Source organism: Salmo trutta, chromosome 32 (assembly GCF_901001165.1).
Source record: "Salmo trutta chromosome 32, fSalTru1.1, whole genome shotgun sequence".
NCBI classification, from domain to species: Eukaryota; Metazoa; Chordata; class Actinopteri; order Salmoniformes; family Salmonidae; genus Salmo; species Salmo trutta.
Window position 1 is genome coordinate 10,740,761 of NC_042988.1, and position 18,229 is coordinate 10,758,989.

At 43.6% G+C, this 18,229-nt stretch overlaps 1 protein-coding gene across 2 annotated transcripts in view; it reads left to right on the forward strand.

The window, feature by feature from the left end:
- The first annotated feature begins 2,544 nt into the window (after nucleotides 1–2,544).
- Nucleotides 2,545–18,229, forward strand: part of LOC115171051 (G protein-activated inward rectifier potassium channel 1-like) — a 38,436-nt gene continuing 22,751 nt past the window's right edge. Inside the window, exon 1 of one of the 2 annotated variants that reach the window (XM_029727517.1) lies at nucleotides 2,545–3,553. In XM_029727517.1, coding sequence (XP_029583377.1) covers nucleotides 2,885–3,553 — 669 coding nt within the window. In that variant the 5' untranslated portion in view covers nucleotides 2,545–2,884. The remainder of the gene's footprint in view (nucleotides 3,554–18,229) is intronic. The other variant, XM_029727516.1, reaches the window with a different exon arrangement.

Below are 18,229 nucleotides of genomic sequence, written 5' to 3' on the forward strand. Positions count from 1 at the left end.
CCGACTCATTCAAGGGTTTTTCTTTATTTGTACTATTTTCTTAGTGAAGACATCGAAACTATGAAATAGCACATATGGAATCATGTAGTAACCAAGCAAGTGTTTTATATTTGAAAATCTTCAAAGTAGCCACCCTTTGCCTTGATGACAGCTTTGCACACTCTTGGCATTCTCTCAACCAGCTTCATGAGGTAGTCACCTGGAATGCATTTCAATTAACAGGTATGCCTTGTTAAAAGTTAATTTGTGGAATTTCTTTCATTCTTAATGCGTTTGAACTGGGTCCTAGGTGTAATGGGTCCTAGGTGTAGCTGGTGTAGAGAGTCAGGCGCAGGACTGCAGATATGAGTAATCAACGTATTTTTACTCAAAATGTAAAATATACAAAGTAACAAATACACGCACACCATGACAGACAGAAAATACAGCAAACAATCACTCACAAAAAAAACATGGGGGAACAGAGGGTTAAATAATGAACAAGTAATTGTGGGATTGAAATCAGGTGTGTAAAACAAAGACAAAACAAATGGAAAATGAAAAGTGGATCGGCGGTGGCTAGAAGGCCGGTGACGTCGACCGTCAAACGCCGCCCGAACAAGGAGAGGGATCGACTTCGGTGTAAGTCGTGACAGATGGCGACTTTGAAGAATCCAAAATATATTTTGTTTTTTTAATACTTTTTTGGTTACTACATGACTACATGACCATGTGTTATTTCATAGTTTTGATGTCTTCACTATTATTCTACAACGCAGAAAATAGTTAAACAAAAAAAAGAATAACCCTTGAATGAGTAGGTGTGTCCAAACTTTGACTGGTACTATAGGTGGTAGAAAATCTGTTCTGAAAAGATCTGTTGAGTGTCTAACCTCTGGGAACCCATTTTCATTTCATTTGAACACAACAGCACACCCATCCATTGTCTATCTGTCTGTTAGATTACTGGGAATCTATCCATAAGTGACTAATCACAGTGAAACAGCTGGTTATCTCCTTGTGGGCTTGTTAATGGCAGTAACAGACGATTGTATTACTGCAACAGAAAATGTATTTGATCCAACTGCTCTGCTGAACGGACCTATGTCATCAGCCACACTACTCTCTCTCTCTCTATAAACACGAGGTAAAGCCAGAATAAGTTGGGCCTATAATTAGCCTAAACTAAACTATGACACTGCCCCATGTGTGATACAGTATATAATTGTTTTGATATAAACTGATTGTACAAAACGTTAAGAACACCCCCCTTTGCCCCTCAGAACAGCCTTAATTTGTCGAGGCATGGACTCTACAGGGTGTCGAAAGCGTTCCACATGGATGCCGTCTCATGTTGACTCCAAATATTCCCACAGTTGTGTAAAATTGGCTGGATGTCCTTTGGGTGATGGACCATTTTTGATTCACAATGGAAATTGTTGAGTGTGAAAAACCCAGTAGCGTTGCAGTTCACACAAACTGGTGTGCCTGGCACCTATTATCATACCCAATTCAAAGGCACTTACTGTCGATCTTTTGTCTTTCCCATTCACCCTCTGAATGGCACACATACGCAATACATGTCTCAATTGTCTCAAGGCTTAAAAATCCTCCTTGAACCTGTCTCCTCCCCTTCAATCTACAGTAATTGAAGTGGATTGAAGTGGTCATAGCTTTCACCTGGATTCACTTGGTCAGTCTATGTTCTGGATGTTTTGTATACTCAGTGTAGATAAAATGACCTGGACATCAGTGACCATGTGGAATGGACAGACAGACAGGTCTAGGAGACATATAGATGGTTATGAAGTTCAATCAATGCAGAATCGGACTAACAGGAATTAGCATTATAGCATAACTATTCACAGGATTCAGCCATCTTCTACAGTTACAATACATTCCTTTTCGCTGGGCTGATTAGCAGCAAGTGCCAAGGTCGAATCTACCCACTGTTTTGAAGATGTCCTCTGGGACATGTCTGAAAAGGGCCTGGAGTATGTTTGAATCAATAACAGCCTCTCCACATGAAACTAAAGAAGAGCTACTACATTAGCAAGGGGGTTACATTTGGAGCTGTGTAGAAATAGAGTGCACATGAAAGTTGCTGCAAAGCAAATTGGAGTAAATTAATAAACACGGTTTCTTTTTTACTGTTTTCATAGACGGCCTCAAAGAAAAGTATAGGCCCACCAAATCACTGACCCCTGCGCTACGCTCATCCGACTGTACGTGCGTTTTCTGTCCGCAAGGTGGCATTACCTGACTTGAGAGCAGGTAGCGGGGAGGGCTGCATGGGGTCCAACCATCCCGAGTTTCAATAGGCTACCGTAGCCTAATCAAGTGGTTGTTTTTGGTAATGATCCTCTCCGCAGGCCTACCTCTCCTCAAGGAATACTGTTTTTGAATGACATATATATATATTTAATTTTAATGTAAAAAAATCTGCTGATAAATTATATTGAATACCCCCCTCTCTCTCTTGCACACACACACACACACACACACACACACACACACACACACACACACACACACACACACACACACACACTGTCTCTCGCTAGCTCTCAGTGTGGGCATGTCTGTTCAGGAGACAGTCTACTCCGAGCGCAGTCTCACTTTAATCGAAAGTGGAGGGACAGCGAGTGAATAACCATCACCTCCTTATGGCACACCAATCCATCATATATTTTTCTGTGGAAAATGTTCAACTAAAGCCGGTGAGAGTAGATTAAAAGCTTTTGTAAAGAGTGCACTGTTTTGGGGAGTATACCCAGATCCTTGCGCAGCGCGTTATTGCCATGGAGACCTTTACGCACTACAGATAACAAGTCTTTGTGAAACAAAGACAACAAAGTAATGGATCAAAACTGCAAGTGATTTTTTTTCACACTCTGATAAAGTTATGGCCGCGCTACGGAGGAAATTTGGGGAGGACTATCAGGTGGTGAATACAAACCGAGACACCACCGCTTTTACTGCACCTGTCAAAAAGAAACGCCAACGGTTCGTGGAGAAGAACGGTCGTTGCAACGTGCAGCACGGGAACCTCGGCGGGGAGACCAGCCGATACATCTCCGACCTCTTCACCACCTTGGTGGACCTCAAGTGGCGATGGAACTTACTTATCTTTGTTCTGACCTATACAGTAGCATGGCTGGTCATGGCTTCTATGTGGTGGATCATCGCCTACATCAGAGGGGACATAAACCATGGCCACGACTCGTCCTACACCCCCTGCGTTGCCAACGTTTACAACTTCCCCTCCGCTTTCCTATTCTTCATAGAGACCGAGGCCACCATCGGCTACGGCTACCGCTACATAACGGAGAAATGTCCAGAGGGCATCATTCTCTTCTTGTTCCAGTCGCTGCTGGGGTCCATCGTGGACGCCTTTCTGATCGGCTGCATGTTCATTAAAATGTCCCAGCCCAAGAAGCGCGCAGAGACGCTTATGTTTAGCCAGGACTCAGTGATCTCGCAGCGCGACGGGAAACTGTGCCTCATGTTCCGCGTGGGCAACCTGCGAAACAGCCATATGGTGTCCGCGCAGATCAGGTGCAAACTCATAAAGGTAAGGTAAGCAAGCACCACCGGGGTATTTAGGCAACTGATCATAAAATGACCCACGGTGATAATTCTCTACTAAAAGCCTTTTAAGGGGTAGGGGAAAATTAAACTCCCAGGCATAACATGCCAAGATGTTGCGTGCTAATGTCATATCTAATGTGCGTAACTAATGATCATGTATTATATTCGCATTTCTTATTTCCCACAGCCTATACAGTATGTGCTTCTCCATCCCCCCGTCTGCATTTGGGGTCCTAAAATGCTGTGACAAACAATGAATTCAACGTGAAAGTGGCAAACAGCACAAGAAAATGCATTACATGTAATCACATTGAATAGAGTAAACCTACAGGAGTCTATCTGCGCTATGATAGCAGTTGCATTCATTCATCTTCTTTTTCTATGCTTAATTATAAGCAGGTCTTAGTCCACAGTGTGTGCCTTGTTAAACAAAAAAGGCTTAAGATAGTATACCATGATCCTCAGTAGTGAGATTGTATTTCGGCTGAGTGACAGACGTGTCCAAGACAGGGTCTGATACGAGAGAGAGACAGAGAGGGGTTGAGAGAGAGAGAGAGGAAGAGAGGGGGCAGCTGAGAAAGAGAGAGAGAGCGAGAGGTCTTCAGTGGCGCAGCTACAGCGTGTCCGACATCAGTCACCCTTCAGCCAGTGACATTTAGAAGAGCAGGTGGTTTAACTGCGGGACACGGTAGTGTATCAGTGAGCTGCTCTGGCAGAGATCTGGGCTCTCAGGCTGGCGTTTGACAGTTAAAACTACAGCCATGAAAACACACAGAAACAAATCATCATCAGCCATACATGCTGCTCACCCCGATCAAGCATGGTATCAGGTCAGAAGTGGCCCTGGACTTAAGACCCTGGAGTAAAGGAATAAATCATATTTATAGTGCATGTTGTACGGTCTGGCTTACAATGTGATGTTTGAATAGGACTTTGTAGAGACACTCCGATATGAAACCAAAGAGAAGCAAAAACATTGGTTTCTGGGAACACACACACACGCACACACACACTTTGAGCTTGTTTAGGTATGTGTTCCCCCACTGCGAACACATCAGCACATTGAACATGCCGCGGGTCAACTTAATAATACATACATCCAGTGTGGCTGGAAGAGAGAGAGAGGCAGGGAGAACCCCACCACTCTACAGACACAGCCAGGCAGTCCCCAAAGAGAACAGCCTCCTAGGCACACAGTCAGAACAGACACAACAGATAGCCCCAAGCAGGGTGTTTTTCTGGGATGAACCCCGCCCTCTCGCTCAGCCTCCCAGGCAGACCATTTACAGCAGCTGGAGGGGTCCATCACACCTGTGACAGGGTGCACGGTTCTCCAAATGACTGGTCATTTACTGGAGGGCTAGTTTGTTGATTGATTTAGCGTGTGTAATAATTGAATAGGGCTCAAGCACAGACCCAGGCGCCTTCACGATATAAAGCTCCCGTAGGGTGGGTGTATTTTGACAGGAAAAAGGAGGACGGGAGAGAAAGAAAGTACCCACTGGGCACAGACGTCCATTCAACGTCCATTCAACGTCTGTGTCCAGTGGAATGACGTGGAAACAACTTTGATTCAACCAGCGTGTGCCCAGTGTTTGCCCAGCGGTTAGGCTATGAGAGGCACACACAGAGATTGCGCCATGGAATATGTGAACAGGCACTTTGAGCACGAGTAAGAAACCCACACTCACCTTTTCTTTCTGACTACAAAGGGGAAAAAATGAAAGAATAAACATCATCCCCCTCCTCCTCTCCTGCTCTCTCGTTCTCTCTTTGAGGTATCATCCGTAACAACCCACAATGTGGGCTCTTTACTATTGTTGCTCTGCTGTCAGGCTTCACAGCACAGCCCTGTGCTACTTTCACTTCAAAGACCCTTTAGCCGGCACAAAAATGTAGAAATAAGCCTCCTAGTTTTGGGAAAACATATCTGAAAACAAATTACTCAGAAATTAATCATATTAAAACAGTTGTAAAAGTTAACATGAATTATAGTCATGAAAAATTAAACATTTCTTCACAGGAATCATGCTATTTTGTAAATAAGTAAATGTTTATATTTTGTCAGTGCAGTATTAGTAGAGGGACGATGGTGGTGCTGTTGAATCGTGCCCCTCTTCCACCTGTTCCCCCACTCACAAATCTGTACAGGTTTTTAAATAGTCCTCTCCACCTTCCATTTAGGTATTGACTTGCCGTTTGTTCGTAAATATACACCGTAACATGACCTGGCATATTGCATAAGGTCCTAGAACCACTTGACACCAATCAGACAAATAGAGAACATATCGGTTGGCGAAAAGCAAAATCTTGATGAACTCCTGTATTCCTTCTTCAGTTAAGTCCCATCATTCATACATACATGCATGCATACATACATACATACATACGTAACAGTGTAGGTTCCGTCCCTCTCTTCGCCCCAACCCGGGCTCGAACCAGGGACCCTTGCACACATCAACAACTGACACCCCACGAAGCACCGTTACCCATCGCGCCACAAAAGCCGCGGCCCTTGCAACGCAAGGGGAAACCCTACTTCAAGTCTCAGAGCGAGTGACGTCACTGATTGAAATGCTATTAGCGCGCACCACCGCTAACTAACTAGCCATTTCACATCGGTTACACATACATACATACATACATACATACATACATACATACATGATACCTCTTCCCTGTGGCTCAGTTGGTAGAGCATGGTGTTTGCAACACCAGCATGGTGTGTGCAACGCCAGGGTTATGCGCTCGATTCCCATGGGGGGCTAGTACAAAAAAATATATACAAAAATACAAAAAAATGCACAAAATGAAAATGTATGAAATGTATGCATTCACTACTGTAAGTTGCTCTGGATAAGAGCGTCTGCTAAAAATGGTAAAAAATACATACATACATACATACATACATATTGTAGGACTGTGCAGAATGTGTGTACATAGGTGTGTGTGTCTGGCAGTGACAGCTGCTCATTTAGAAGCTCATAAAAGACAGAGGAGAAGATGGGCAGGCAGTATTGGCAGGACTACTGTTTGAGTTTACAACATGGTGTAGTTAAGGCATCTGGTCCTTGTGCCCACGTCTGTCAGTCACAGTCCACATCTCATTCCAGCCAGGACCGCTCACTTCAATCAAACCCACCAATCGCACAGCCAACCACAGAACCCACATTGAAAAAGCAGCGGGGCCAATTCTGCAGGCAGTAACCGTGAATATAGGCCTATGCAAAGATTTATTTTATAAGACTTTTGCTGGATGATTTGACTGGCACTGTGAGCTGGCTGAGTCAAGCGACAGTCCAGTCCTTGTCGAATGCCGGCCTGATCACTGGTAGCTAGGCTACTTGTTTGTTGTTTGGGGGAAAGTGTTGTTTTGACTAGCGTGTTGTAGCCTCGCGTAATGCAGCGCTGCTGAAGTGGCGTGTCTGATTACTAGAGGAGAGCAGAGAGCAGAAGGGCGATGCTCCATCTCACAGGGCACAGAAACAGACCAATCAGAGCTGTCACAGCTGACAGCCATCCAAACCCAGAGCTGGTGCTGGCAGAGTCAGGCAGACTCAGTAAGCCTCCGAGTGCATCCTGTTGGAACGCTCCTCGCTCTCACACCAAAATATGGGAGAGGCACAGCTGAATGGAGAAAGAGAAGAGAAAAGGCTGTAATATAAAATACAGAGAGAGAGAGAGAGAAATAGAGAGAGAGAGACAGAGAGAGAGAGACAGAGAGAGAGAGACAGAGAGAGGAGAGAGAGAGAGAGAGAGAGAGAGAGAGAAATAGAGAGAGAGACAGAGAGAGAGAGACAGAGAGAGAGAGACAGAGAGAGAGAGACAGAGAGAGAGAGATGAGAGAGAGAGAGAGAGAGATTGGGTGACAGGTATACAGATGTAGGATCTTAATTTGTAGTGTATTTGAGGTTTAAAAAGGCATTTGTAATTTCCACTTTGATATTTCAGAATGTATTTTTCCTTACAAAGAAATGATCAACCCCTAGAATGTCCATGAATTATAATCCACATAGTCATCCACCTTTCTTGTTGCTGCAGGATAATGTTTCTGTTGTAGCAAACTGTGTCAAGGTGGGAGATGTGGTATAGACTAGACAGGCAGGCAGCTACTAGCACTGGGAGATGCAATTCTAAGTGTGGGCTGTGAAAAGTTGTGAAAGCTACAGAGGGCTTAAGGTTGGACTTGCAGACATTGATCCTCAGAGCCTGTCATGTCTGATGTGTTAATGCTCTGAAGAGTATATATTTATGTGGGTGCGTACACACACACACACACACACACACACACACACACACACACACACACACACACACACCACTACATCATCCAAGGAAGTGGAAGGGTTAACACTATCACCTGGCCTCTCATCCCACATTGTTATCCGAGGCAATAAAGGAAGCCACGCGTGAAGTGTGTGTTTGAGGTGTGTGGCGGAGTGTGTTTTATTTCTTATATCACTGCCAGAGACCATGTGACCCGTGAGTGATATAGAAGTGGAACGTGGAACGCGGAACGCAGATGGACACGGTGTGTCGGTGGAGATCCCCTGAAGACAAAAATAAAGCAAGAGCGTTTGACTGTAAACCATTATGTTACTCAACAGCTGGAGGTTATGGTACAGTGTACTCACAGAGCCACATTAGACTAGACTTGTTACCGGTGCTCCAATGTGAATCCCTCTCAGGTTTGTAGTGAACTAGTGGGTGGGCTCTGGCAGCACTGTTACATTAAGCCCTATTTTGGCCATGGCAGTTGCGACCGGAGTCCTTTTCAACCGTTCCTGTCACAGTCTATGAGCATTACACTGCACATTAAAACACGGTTCAAGACAAGAGACAAAGAGAGCTAACACGCCTCCAGTTTAGCATTACAGAACAGCCTATTTGAATTTCAGAGTGGATTATATTATTTCCAAGAAAACAGTGATTTCCGTTTTCCCCCGCGTCTCCTCCTCGTGTGAAGCGTTTCCAAACAACCTCTTTCATTTCCTCAGCAGCCAGTGAACCAGGGACCACTCCAGTACCTAATCAACACATGCACCGTCGCCTGCCTGCCGCTCGGCCTGCCCGATTAATGAGGGCTTTGGAGAGGCCCAGGCATGGAGTGTGGCGATGACTCGGATGACCAGGCCTATTTAGGCCCAATCAATTTCATTTAGTGCCTGTCCTCAGCCGTGAGTCACTCACTGTGGAGATAAGACTCAGAAGATATGGCACCAAAGAAGAAAATTCACTGGGTGGACAAAAAAGGACTGAAAGGCGTTTTGAAATGTGTATAAATGGGTGGTTGTTTAGAGTAGTTACTGGAAACACACACACACACACACACACACACACACACACACACACACACACACACACACACACACACACACACACACACACACACACACACACACACACACACACACACACACACACACACACACACACATGTTTGTTTCGCCATCCTTTTGGGGACCAAACAATTGATTCCCATTCAAAATCCTATTTTCCCTAACCTGTATGCTTACTCTTAACCTAACATTAACTTCTAACCCTAATGCTAAACCTAATCTCTAACACTAATTGTAACCTTAATTGTAACCCAAACCAGACAGCAAGTAAAAAGCAGAAGTGCCCAGGAACCAATTTGGGCTAAACCACACACACAAGAACAATGGCCAACACATGTACAGTATTCACTGGGCTGTAAACACCTGACAGTAGACATGAACAATATCCCCTCTAAACACAGAGAGAGATGAGTTTATCATAGCACAAACCCCACCGTGCCACTCATTGAGATTCTGTGTATAGTAAGACAGTGGTGATATTTCCTGGCATCCCAGAGGATGTTTACTGATGCATCATTCCCTGTTTGGAATCTCAGAGGACTAGACCACAGGCCAATGTCATGGGAAGGTCAGTATCAGACCAGGCTTGACATTTTTGTCATTTAGCAGATAGTCTTATCCAGAGCAACTTACAGGTGCAATTAGGGTTAAGTGCCTTGCTAAAGGACACATCAGATTTTTAAAATCTAATCGGCTCTGGGATTCAAACCCGCAACCTCTTGGTTACTGGTCCAACGCCCTTAATTGCTAGGCTACCTTTACACACAGGATTGATATGCCTCCTCCAACCCTAAACCTAACCACTACGCCTAAAATAGCCTTTTTCCTCGTGGGGACCGGCGAAATGTTCCCACCTTTCTGAATTTTCCTTGTTTTACTATCCTTGGGAGGACTTCTGGTCCCCACAAGGATAATAAAACAAAAAACAGACACAAATAAGTAACATTCTTAGAATGTTCTCTGAATGTTACTAAAGTTTTCTTGTGGTTTTTATGGAAAGTTTTCTTAACGTTCTCGGAACAATTTGAGAACATGACTTTAAATAGAACCGCGAGGAAACCTGTAGGAAACATTATACTGAAGTACTGAAATTCCCACAGAAGAACGTTGTTTCTTAACGTTATCTGAACTATTTGAGAACATTTCCAATGTCAAACCAGTTGAAGAACGTTGCTAAAACATTCCAAAATTGAAATGCAATGTAACCATGTTTGAACTTCTGGGAAACGTTCTATTAAAGTAATGAAATACTAAGAAAATTATGTTTTTTTGGTCAAGTTCTTTAAATGTGCTGAGAATGTTCCAAGCCAAACAACTATCGTGCACCATTCCCAGAAAGTTATGGGAAAGTTGTATGCAAAATAACCATACACTGTAGGACAAGCCCGCCCTCACCAAGCTCTAAGAAACATGTGGTTCTCAGAACGTTATGTATCATACCAGCAGTTTGGTGCTGCCTTCTTCTCAAAAGCATCTAAAATTGACAAGTTAAAGTGTCCTGTCTGTCTGGTTGTGTCAGTGGGAAGGTTAGCGTGTTTGTTTGAACAGAGACTGATGTAGAGAGAAAGACTGTGCACCAACAGCTATCTCTGATTCTTCCGCTTCACAAAGAGAGTGGAGGAGAGTGCCACAGGCACAGGAAGATTTGCTTGTCAGCGTTTGCAATACAGTCATCTGTCTTTTTAATCTTAACCGACACAGACAGCAAGTAAAAAGCAGAAGTGCCCAGAACCAATTTGGGTTAAACCACACACACAAGAACAATGGCCAACACATGTACAGTATTCACTGGGCTGTAAACACCTGACAGTAGACATGAACAATATCCCCTCTAAACACAGAGAGAGATGAGTTTATCATAGCACAAACCCCACCTTGCCACTCATTGAGATTCTGTGTATAGTAAGACAGTGGTGATATTTCCTGGCATCCCAGAGGATGTTTACTGATGCATCATTCCCTGTTTGGCATCTCAGAGGACTAGACCACAGGCCAATGTCATAGGAAGGTCAGCATCAGACCAGGCTTGACATTTTTGTCATTTAGCAGACAGTCTTATCCAGAGCAACTTACAGGAGCAATTAGGGTTAAGTGCCTTGCTCAAGGGCACATCAACAGATTTTTGTATCTAATCTGCTCTGGGTTTCGAACCAGCGACCTCTTGGTTACTGATTCAACGCCCTTAATCGCTAGGCTACCTTTATTCACAGGATTGAGAAGCCTCCTGATTGGGCCAAAGACTGGAAATCATTGGAACACATTTAACCTTGAGGGCAATGAGTTTTTCCTGGCGTTTTGAACTGACTAGGAAAAACTCTGGGCCCTAGAGATTAGCCCTTTGAGAAGGAGATCTGTTTGTGTGAAGGATGTGAATTTGTTGGCTCGACCCTCATTTATGTGTTCTCTGTCACCCGGTACTGCATGGAAAATGGTCCAGGAACAAAAGGACAATGCCCAAGGACTAGTCAGCCCATCCCCCTCTGAGGGGCCAAAATGTATCTCTCTGTTACAGTATCCAGAGGATTGACTATTGAATGTGATAGAATAATATTGTCTGGTATCTATCTAAAACGTGTTCACTGAGGATAACTCTGATGCTATCTATATGGATGTATGATCTATGTGGATTCTTGAATCTGTACAGGGTGAACTCTGAATTACTCTTATGCAAAATGTTTTGTCTTCTCATGAATTCTGTCTTATTTACATTGGTCTCATCGCCCACACAAGCTCTTAGATGCTGTGACACCCTGTGGAGTTTGGGCCTTGGTGGTCAGATTACATGGTTAACTTGGTATCGTTTCATTGGCCAATGGGGGTTGGTTTTGGGTTGAGAGGGTTACATCAGATGTTAAAAATGGAATTAGATGCCTTTGTTCTCTCTCTTATCCTGTATCCCGTCCATGGAGGAAGGATTGTATGATCAATTCTCATTTCCTAGGTTTCTAGGCCTTTGGCCTAATGGACATCTCTTTGTTCATGCTTTGTATTCTAAGTTAACCTTATGATCTACAGTACCAGTCAAAAGTTTGGACACACCTACTCATTCAAGGGTTTTTCTTTATTTGTACTATTTTCTTAATTGTAGAATAATAGTGAAGACATCAAAACTATGAAATAACACATATGGCATCATGTAGTAACCAAAAAAGTGTAAAACAAATCAAAATATATTTTAGATTCTTCAAAGTAGCCACCCTTTGCCTTGATGACAGCTTTGATCACTCTTGGCATTCTCTCAACCAACTTCACCTGGAATGCTTTTCCAACAGTCTTGAAGGAGTTCCCACATATGCTGTGCACTTGCTGGCTGATTTTCCTTCACTCTGCGGTCCAACTCATCCCAAACCATCTCAATTGGGTTCAGGTCGGGTGATTGTGGATGCCAGGTCATCTGATGCAGCACTCCATCACTCTCCTTCTTGTCAAATAGCCCTTACACAGCCTGAAGGTGTGTTGGGTCATTGTCCTGTTGAAAAACAAATGATAGTCCCACTAAGTGCAAACCAGATGGGATGGCATATCGCTGCAGAATGCAGTGGTAGCCATGCTGGTTAAGTGTGCCTTGAATTCTAAATAAATCACAGACAGTGTCACCTGCACAGCACCCCCACACCATCACACCTCCTCCTCCATGCTTCACGGTGGGAACCACACATGCGGAGATCATCCGTTTACCTACTTTGCGTCTCACAAAGACATGGCGTTTATTTGGACATCGTATATTTGGACTCATCAGACCAAAGGACAGATTTCCACCAGTCTAATGTCCATTGCTCATGTTTCTTGGCCAAAGCAAGTCTCTTCTTCTTATTGGTGTCCTTTAGTAGTGGTTTCTTTGCAGCAATTTGACCATGAAGGCCTGATTCAAGCAGTCTCCTCTGAACATTAGATGTTGAGATGTGTCTGTTACTTGAAATATTTATTTGTGCTGTTGTTTCTGAGGTTGGTAACTCTTATGAACTTATTCTCTGCAGCAGATGTAACTCCGGGTCTTCCTTTCCTGTGGCGGTCCTCATGAGAGCCAGTTTCATCATAGCACTTGATGGTTTTTGCAACTGCACTTGGAGAAACTTTCAAAGTTCTTGACATTTTTGGTATTGACTGACCTTCATGTCTTAAAGTAATGATGGACTGTCGTTTCTCTTGGCTTATTTGAGCTGTTCTTGGACTTGGTCTTTTACCAAATAGGGCTATCTTCTGTATACCACTCCTACCTTGTCACAACACAACTGATTGTATCAAACGCATTAAGAAAATCCACCAATTAACTTTTAACAAGGCATACCTGTTAATTGAAATGCATTCCAGGTGACTACCTCATGAATGTGGTTGAGAGAATGCGTAGAGTGTGCAAAGCTGTCATCAAGGCAAAGGGTGGCTACCTTGAAGAATCTAAAATATATTTTGATTTGTTTAATACTTTTTTGGTTACTACATGATTCCATATGTGTTATTTCATAGTTTTGATGTCTTCACAATTAGTAATAGTAAAAAGTAAGAATACCCTTGAATGAGTAGGTGTGTCCAAGCTTTTGACTGGTACTATAGGTGGTAAAAAATCTGTTCTGAAAAGATCTGTTGAGTGTCTTAATAACCCCTTACCCATTCTCATTTCATTTGAATACAGCAGAACACCCATTCATTGTCTATCTGTCTGTTAGATTACTGGGAATCTATCCATAAGTGACTAATCACAGTGAAACAGCTGGTTATCTCCTTGTGGGCCTGTTAATGGCAGTAACAGACGATTGTATTACTGCAACAGAAAATGTATTTGATCCAACTGCTCTGCTGAACGGACCTATGTCATCAGCCACACTACTCTCGCTCTCTATAAACACGAGGTAAAGCCAGATTAAGTTGGGCCTATAATTAGCCTAAACTAACCTATGACATGTGTGATACAGTATATAATTGTTTGTTTACAACTTTTTTGGTTACTACATGATTCCATATGTATTACTTCATAATTTTGTCTTCACTATTATTATACAACGTAGAAAATATACTGTATCACACATGGGGCTGTGTCATAGTTTTGTTTAGGCTAGCCTAGCTGGCCTGGCGGTCTCAAATGGAGGCCGCTATTGAACTTTTCCAGCGTTGCGGGAGCTGTGTTTACTTTGCTTTGTTCCGGGACAATGTGGACGGCGCTGACTTTCAATGTAGCAACTGCTTGCTTGCGGAGGACTACAGGAGCGAATAAGCTACTCTTAGCAAGCAAGTAGCAAACCTACTTAAACTACTGGGGAACCCACGCCCACCTACTTTTTATTTTTATTCCACCCCAGTAGCCGCTCTCGTCTGGTGGAAGTTTTGCCGCCGTGTCAGCTCTCCACAGCCGACTGGCCAGTGCTAGGCAGGGTTCCATCCCCAAAGGGGTCTCCCCCTTCCCTGGAGAATGGAGCTGTTCTCAACCCAACCAACCAGCCATGGAGGTACATCACTCGCCGTGGAAGTCGAAGAAGGCATCCTCTGGCAATGGGGGTCTCCATGGAGATGTTGAGCCCGGAACTGACACAGACCAGAAACAGCTTTGCCGCCCTGGAACCAGAGGTTCCGGCGCATTCGTGGCTCAAGATGGTGGCTCAAGATCGGATCCGGAGGTACCTGTGTCTTCGTCCTCGGTTCTGTCTCACTCTCCGGTGGCTTCTACCTCAGGTTCAGATCCTCGAAGCTCCCAGCATCACCAGACTGTGAGGCTGCCTGAGAAACCGGCCCATTCTACATCACCAGCTGTCATCATAGGCAGCTCAATGGTGAGAAACATCACGGTCCCCAAGGCAAAAACCCTGCGCTACCCAGGAGCACGAGTACAGGACATAACGAGGCTTCTTCCACAAGACTGTTCTACAACAGATGCTGGGAGCTGACACTGTCGTAGTCCATGTGGGGTCAAACGACATCAGGAGGGCTAGCTCAGAACATTTGAAAATGGATTTTAAAGAACTGATGTAAGCATTAAAAGACTCCAAAAAATTGCCAATAATTTCAGGTCCAGTACCATCGTTGGGCCGCGGGTATGAAAGATTCAGCAGACTGCTGGCATTACACATCTGGCTAAAATACTACTGTAGCTCTGCTGGAGTCACTTAACTATACTCCACTTCTCAAAAAGGTTGGGGAAGAATTGGATAAATGGCGGGATTTACCAATTTCTCTTATTGGGCGGGTCAATTTTGTAAAGATGAATATATTACCAACATTCTTGTACCTTTTTCAAACTTTGCCCTTTCCTGTTCCCAAAGTTTTTTTCAAACAACTTAATAGGAAGGTTTCTTCATTTCTGTGGAAAGGGTGTGAAACTCAAAACTTTATGCAAACCTTACTCAGAAGGAGGACTTACTCTACCTGACTTCCTGTTGTATTACTGGGCATCTCAGTTAAAGGCTGTGTGGGTATGGCAAGATACAACAACAAGTTCACCTTCTTGGAGACAGATAGATGAGTGTCTGACCCCTGCTACATTGGCATCTATACCTTATATTAGCCCACCTAAAGCTTTGCTAGGTCTCATAGACGACCCTTTCATTAAAAACACTTTAAATATACGGATTGAAGTCTGTAAACAAACAGAAGGGCTTAGATCTAAATATGAACAAATACCTTCCTATAATAACCCCATCTTACCCAAAGCCCTGAGAGATGGCATTACATTTTCTTGGTTCAACAAAGGAATTAAAACATTTGGTCATCTCTATAGAGAAGGTTAATTACTATCCTTTCAACAACTGGCATCTAATTTTCAGTTACCTCAAACTCATTTCTTCAAGTACCTACAGGTTAGGCATTATATTGCCACTCAGCAGGGAGGTAGGATTCAGCCCATGAGTAAACCTAAAACTGATCAACTGTGGCTGGAGAGGAAAGGGGTAAAAGGTTTAATTTCTTACATGTACTCTGGTCTTCAAGCTCTGTTGGGGAATGATGAACCTCTGAAAGCTTGCATGAAGTGGCATGATGACCTTGGTCTCATTTTTGAGGATGAGAAATGGGGAAAGCTCTTTTTAGATGCTCAGCGTCTTTCATTTAACAAAAGGCACAAGTTGATGCAATTCAATATTTTACATAGGGTCTACTTTACACCAGAGAGACTGAATAAGATCAATTCTAAATATTCAACATTTTGTCCAAGGTGTAAAACAGGAGTGGGCACACTTATGCATATGTTTTTATCCTGCCCTGAACTAAGCAATTATTGGAAAGACATTATTCAGATCTTATCGCAGGTCACTAATATGACGGTACCACTAGATCCTTCCCTTATTCTTCTTGGAGATGATTCTGTTCTACCAGTTAATATTTGTAGCAAAACCAGATTCATTAAATTGGCAGTCAATGCAGCCAGTAAATGCACAGCTATTATATGGAACAGTGACACTCCGCCAAGCAAGCAGATGTGGCTTAAAGAACTATCTTCCTATATTCCATCAGAATAAATAACATACAATTTACGTAATAAACCCTTTGAATTTACTGATGTCTGGGGGGACTTTCAGCAGTTTCTAGAGACGTCACCTTAGCTGCCTCATTACTACTTTCTTCATTATTGTATTATTATTATTTGTTTTTGTGTTGAATAATTCATTTTCTAGCATGGAATGTGAAGGTCATTCTGTTTATTTTTTTGCTGTTAATCAGTGAAGCTAATACCGGTAGTGGGGAGAGAGGGGGGTGTTCCTGTGTTGGGGAGGGAAGGGTTTTGCACAATGTGCCCCCATGTAGCATGGTGTTTTGTGTAGGTAGAAGGAATAACGGGGCATTATCTGTGTCATATTTTGCTGATTGTTAAATTATAAAAAAATAAATGCCAATAAATATGTTATCCCCCCCCCAAAAAAAGAAAGGCCTGCTCGCTGAAGTGTTTTAGGGAGTGTTTGACAGTGATGAGGGGTGGTCGTTTGACCGCAGACCCATTACGGACACAGGCAATGAGGCAGTGATCGCTGAGATCCTGGTTGAAGACAGCAGAGGTGTATTTAGAGGGCAGGTTGGTCAGGATGATATCTATGAGGGTGCCTGTGTTTATGGATGTAGGGTTGTACCTGGTAGGTTCATTAATAATTTGTGTGGGATTGAGGGCATCTAGTTTAGATTGTAGGACGGCCGGGGTGTTAAGCATATCCCAGTTTAGGTCACATAACAGTACAAACTCTGAAGATATATGGGGGCAATTAATTCACATATGGTGTCCAGGGCACAGCTGGGAGCTGAGGGGGGTCTATAACAAGTGGCAACAGTGATTATTTATGGAAAGGTGAATTTTAAAAGTAGAAGCTCGAACTGTTTGGCGACAGACCTGGATAGCATGACAGAACTCTGCAGGCTGTCTCTGCAGTAGATTGCAACTCCACCCCCTTTCGCAGTTCTATCTTGGCGGAAAATGTTGTAGTTGGGGATGGAAATTTCAGAATTTTTGGTGGCCTTCCTAAGCCAGGATTCAGACACGGCTAGGACATCAGGGTTGGCGGAGTGTGCTAAAGCAGTGAAAAAAACTAACTTAGGGAGGAGGCTTCTGATGTTAACATGCATGAAACCAAGGCTTTTATGGTTACAGAAGTCAACAAATGATAGCGCCTGGGGAATAGGAGTGGAACTGGGGGCTACAGGGCCTGGGTTAACCTCTACATCACCAGAGGAACAGAGGAGGAGTAGGATAAGAGTGCGGCTAAAGGCTATAAGGACTGGTCGTCTAGTGCGTTGGGGACAGAGAATAAAAGGAGCAGATTTCTGGGCGTGGTAGAATAGATTCAAGGCATAATGCACAGACAAGGGTATGGTAGGATGTGAGTAGAGTGGAGGTAAACCTATGCGCTGAGTGACGATGACAGAGGGTCCGTCTCTGGAGGCATCAGTAATGATCATGCTGTTTAATCAGCTTCTTCATATGCCACACCTGTCAAAATTATTTAGAGTGAGAGCTGATGCTTTTGAAGCCGCAATGTAAAGTGTTAGAAAAAGATTGTCAAGACACTGGAGCATTCAGGCACTCGTAACGTTTCAGATACCGATAATAGTGTTGGCTTTACAGGCGACTGTGGAGAGTCAAGCCACACTCCAAAATGCATGTTAAGCTGCCTTCACATTCGAACTCCTAGCTGCTGTCGCACTCCTCATAGACTAGCGAGTCCATTTAGGGCAGTAGCAGCTCATATTTCAGTCATTAGGACATTTACAAACAATGCAGGCGCAGTCTCATTTTGCGCAGGTTATCATGCAGTGAGGCCATCTCTCACTTAAATGATATTGGACCATTCCCACCATGGTGAGAACGGGTGAAGACCCAGTACAACGCGTATATTCTTGAAATGCAAGAT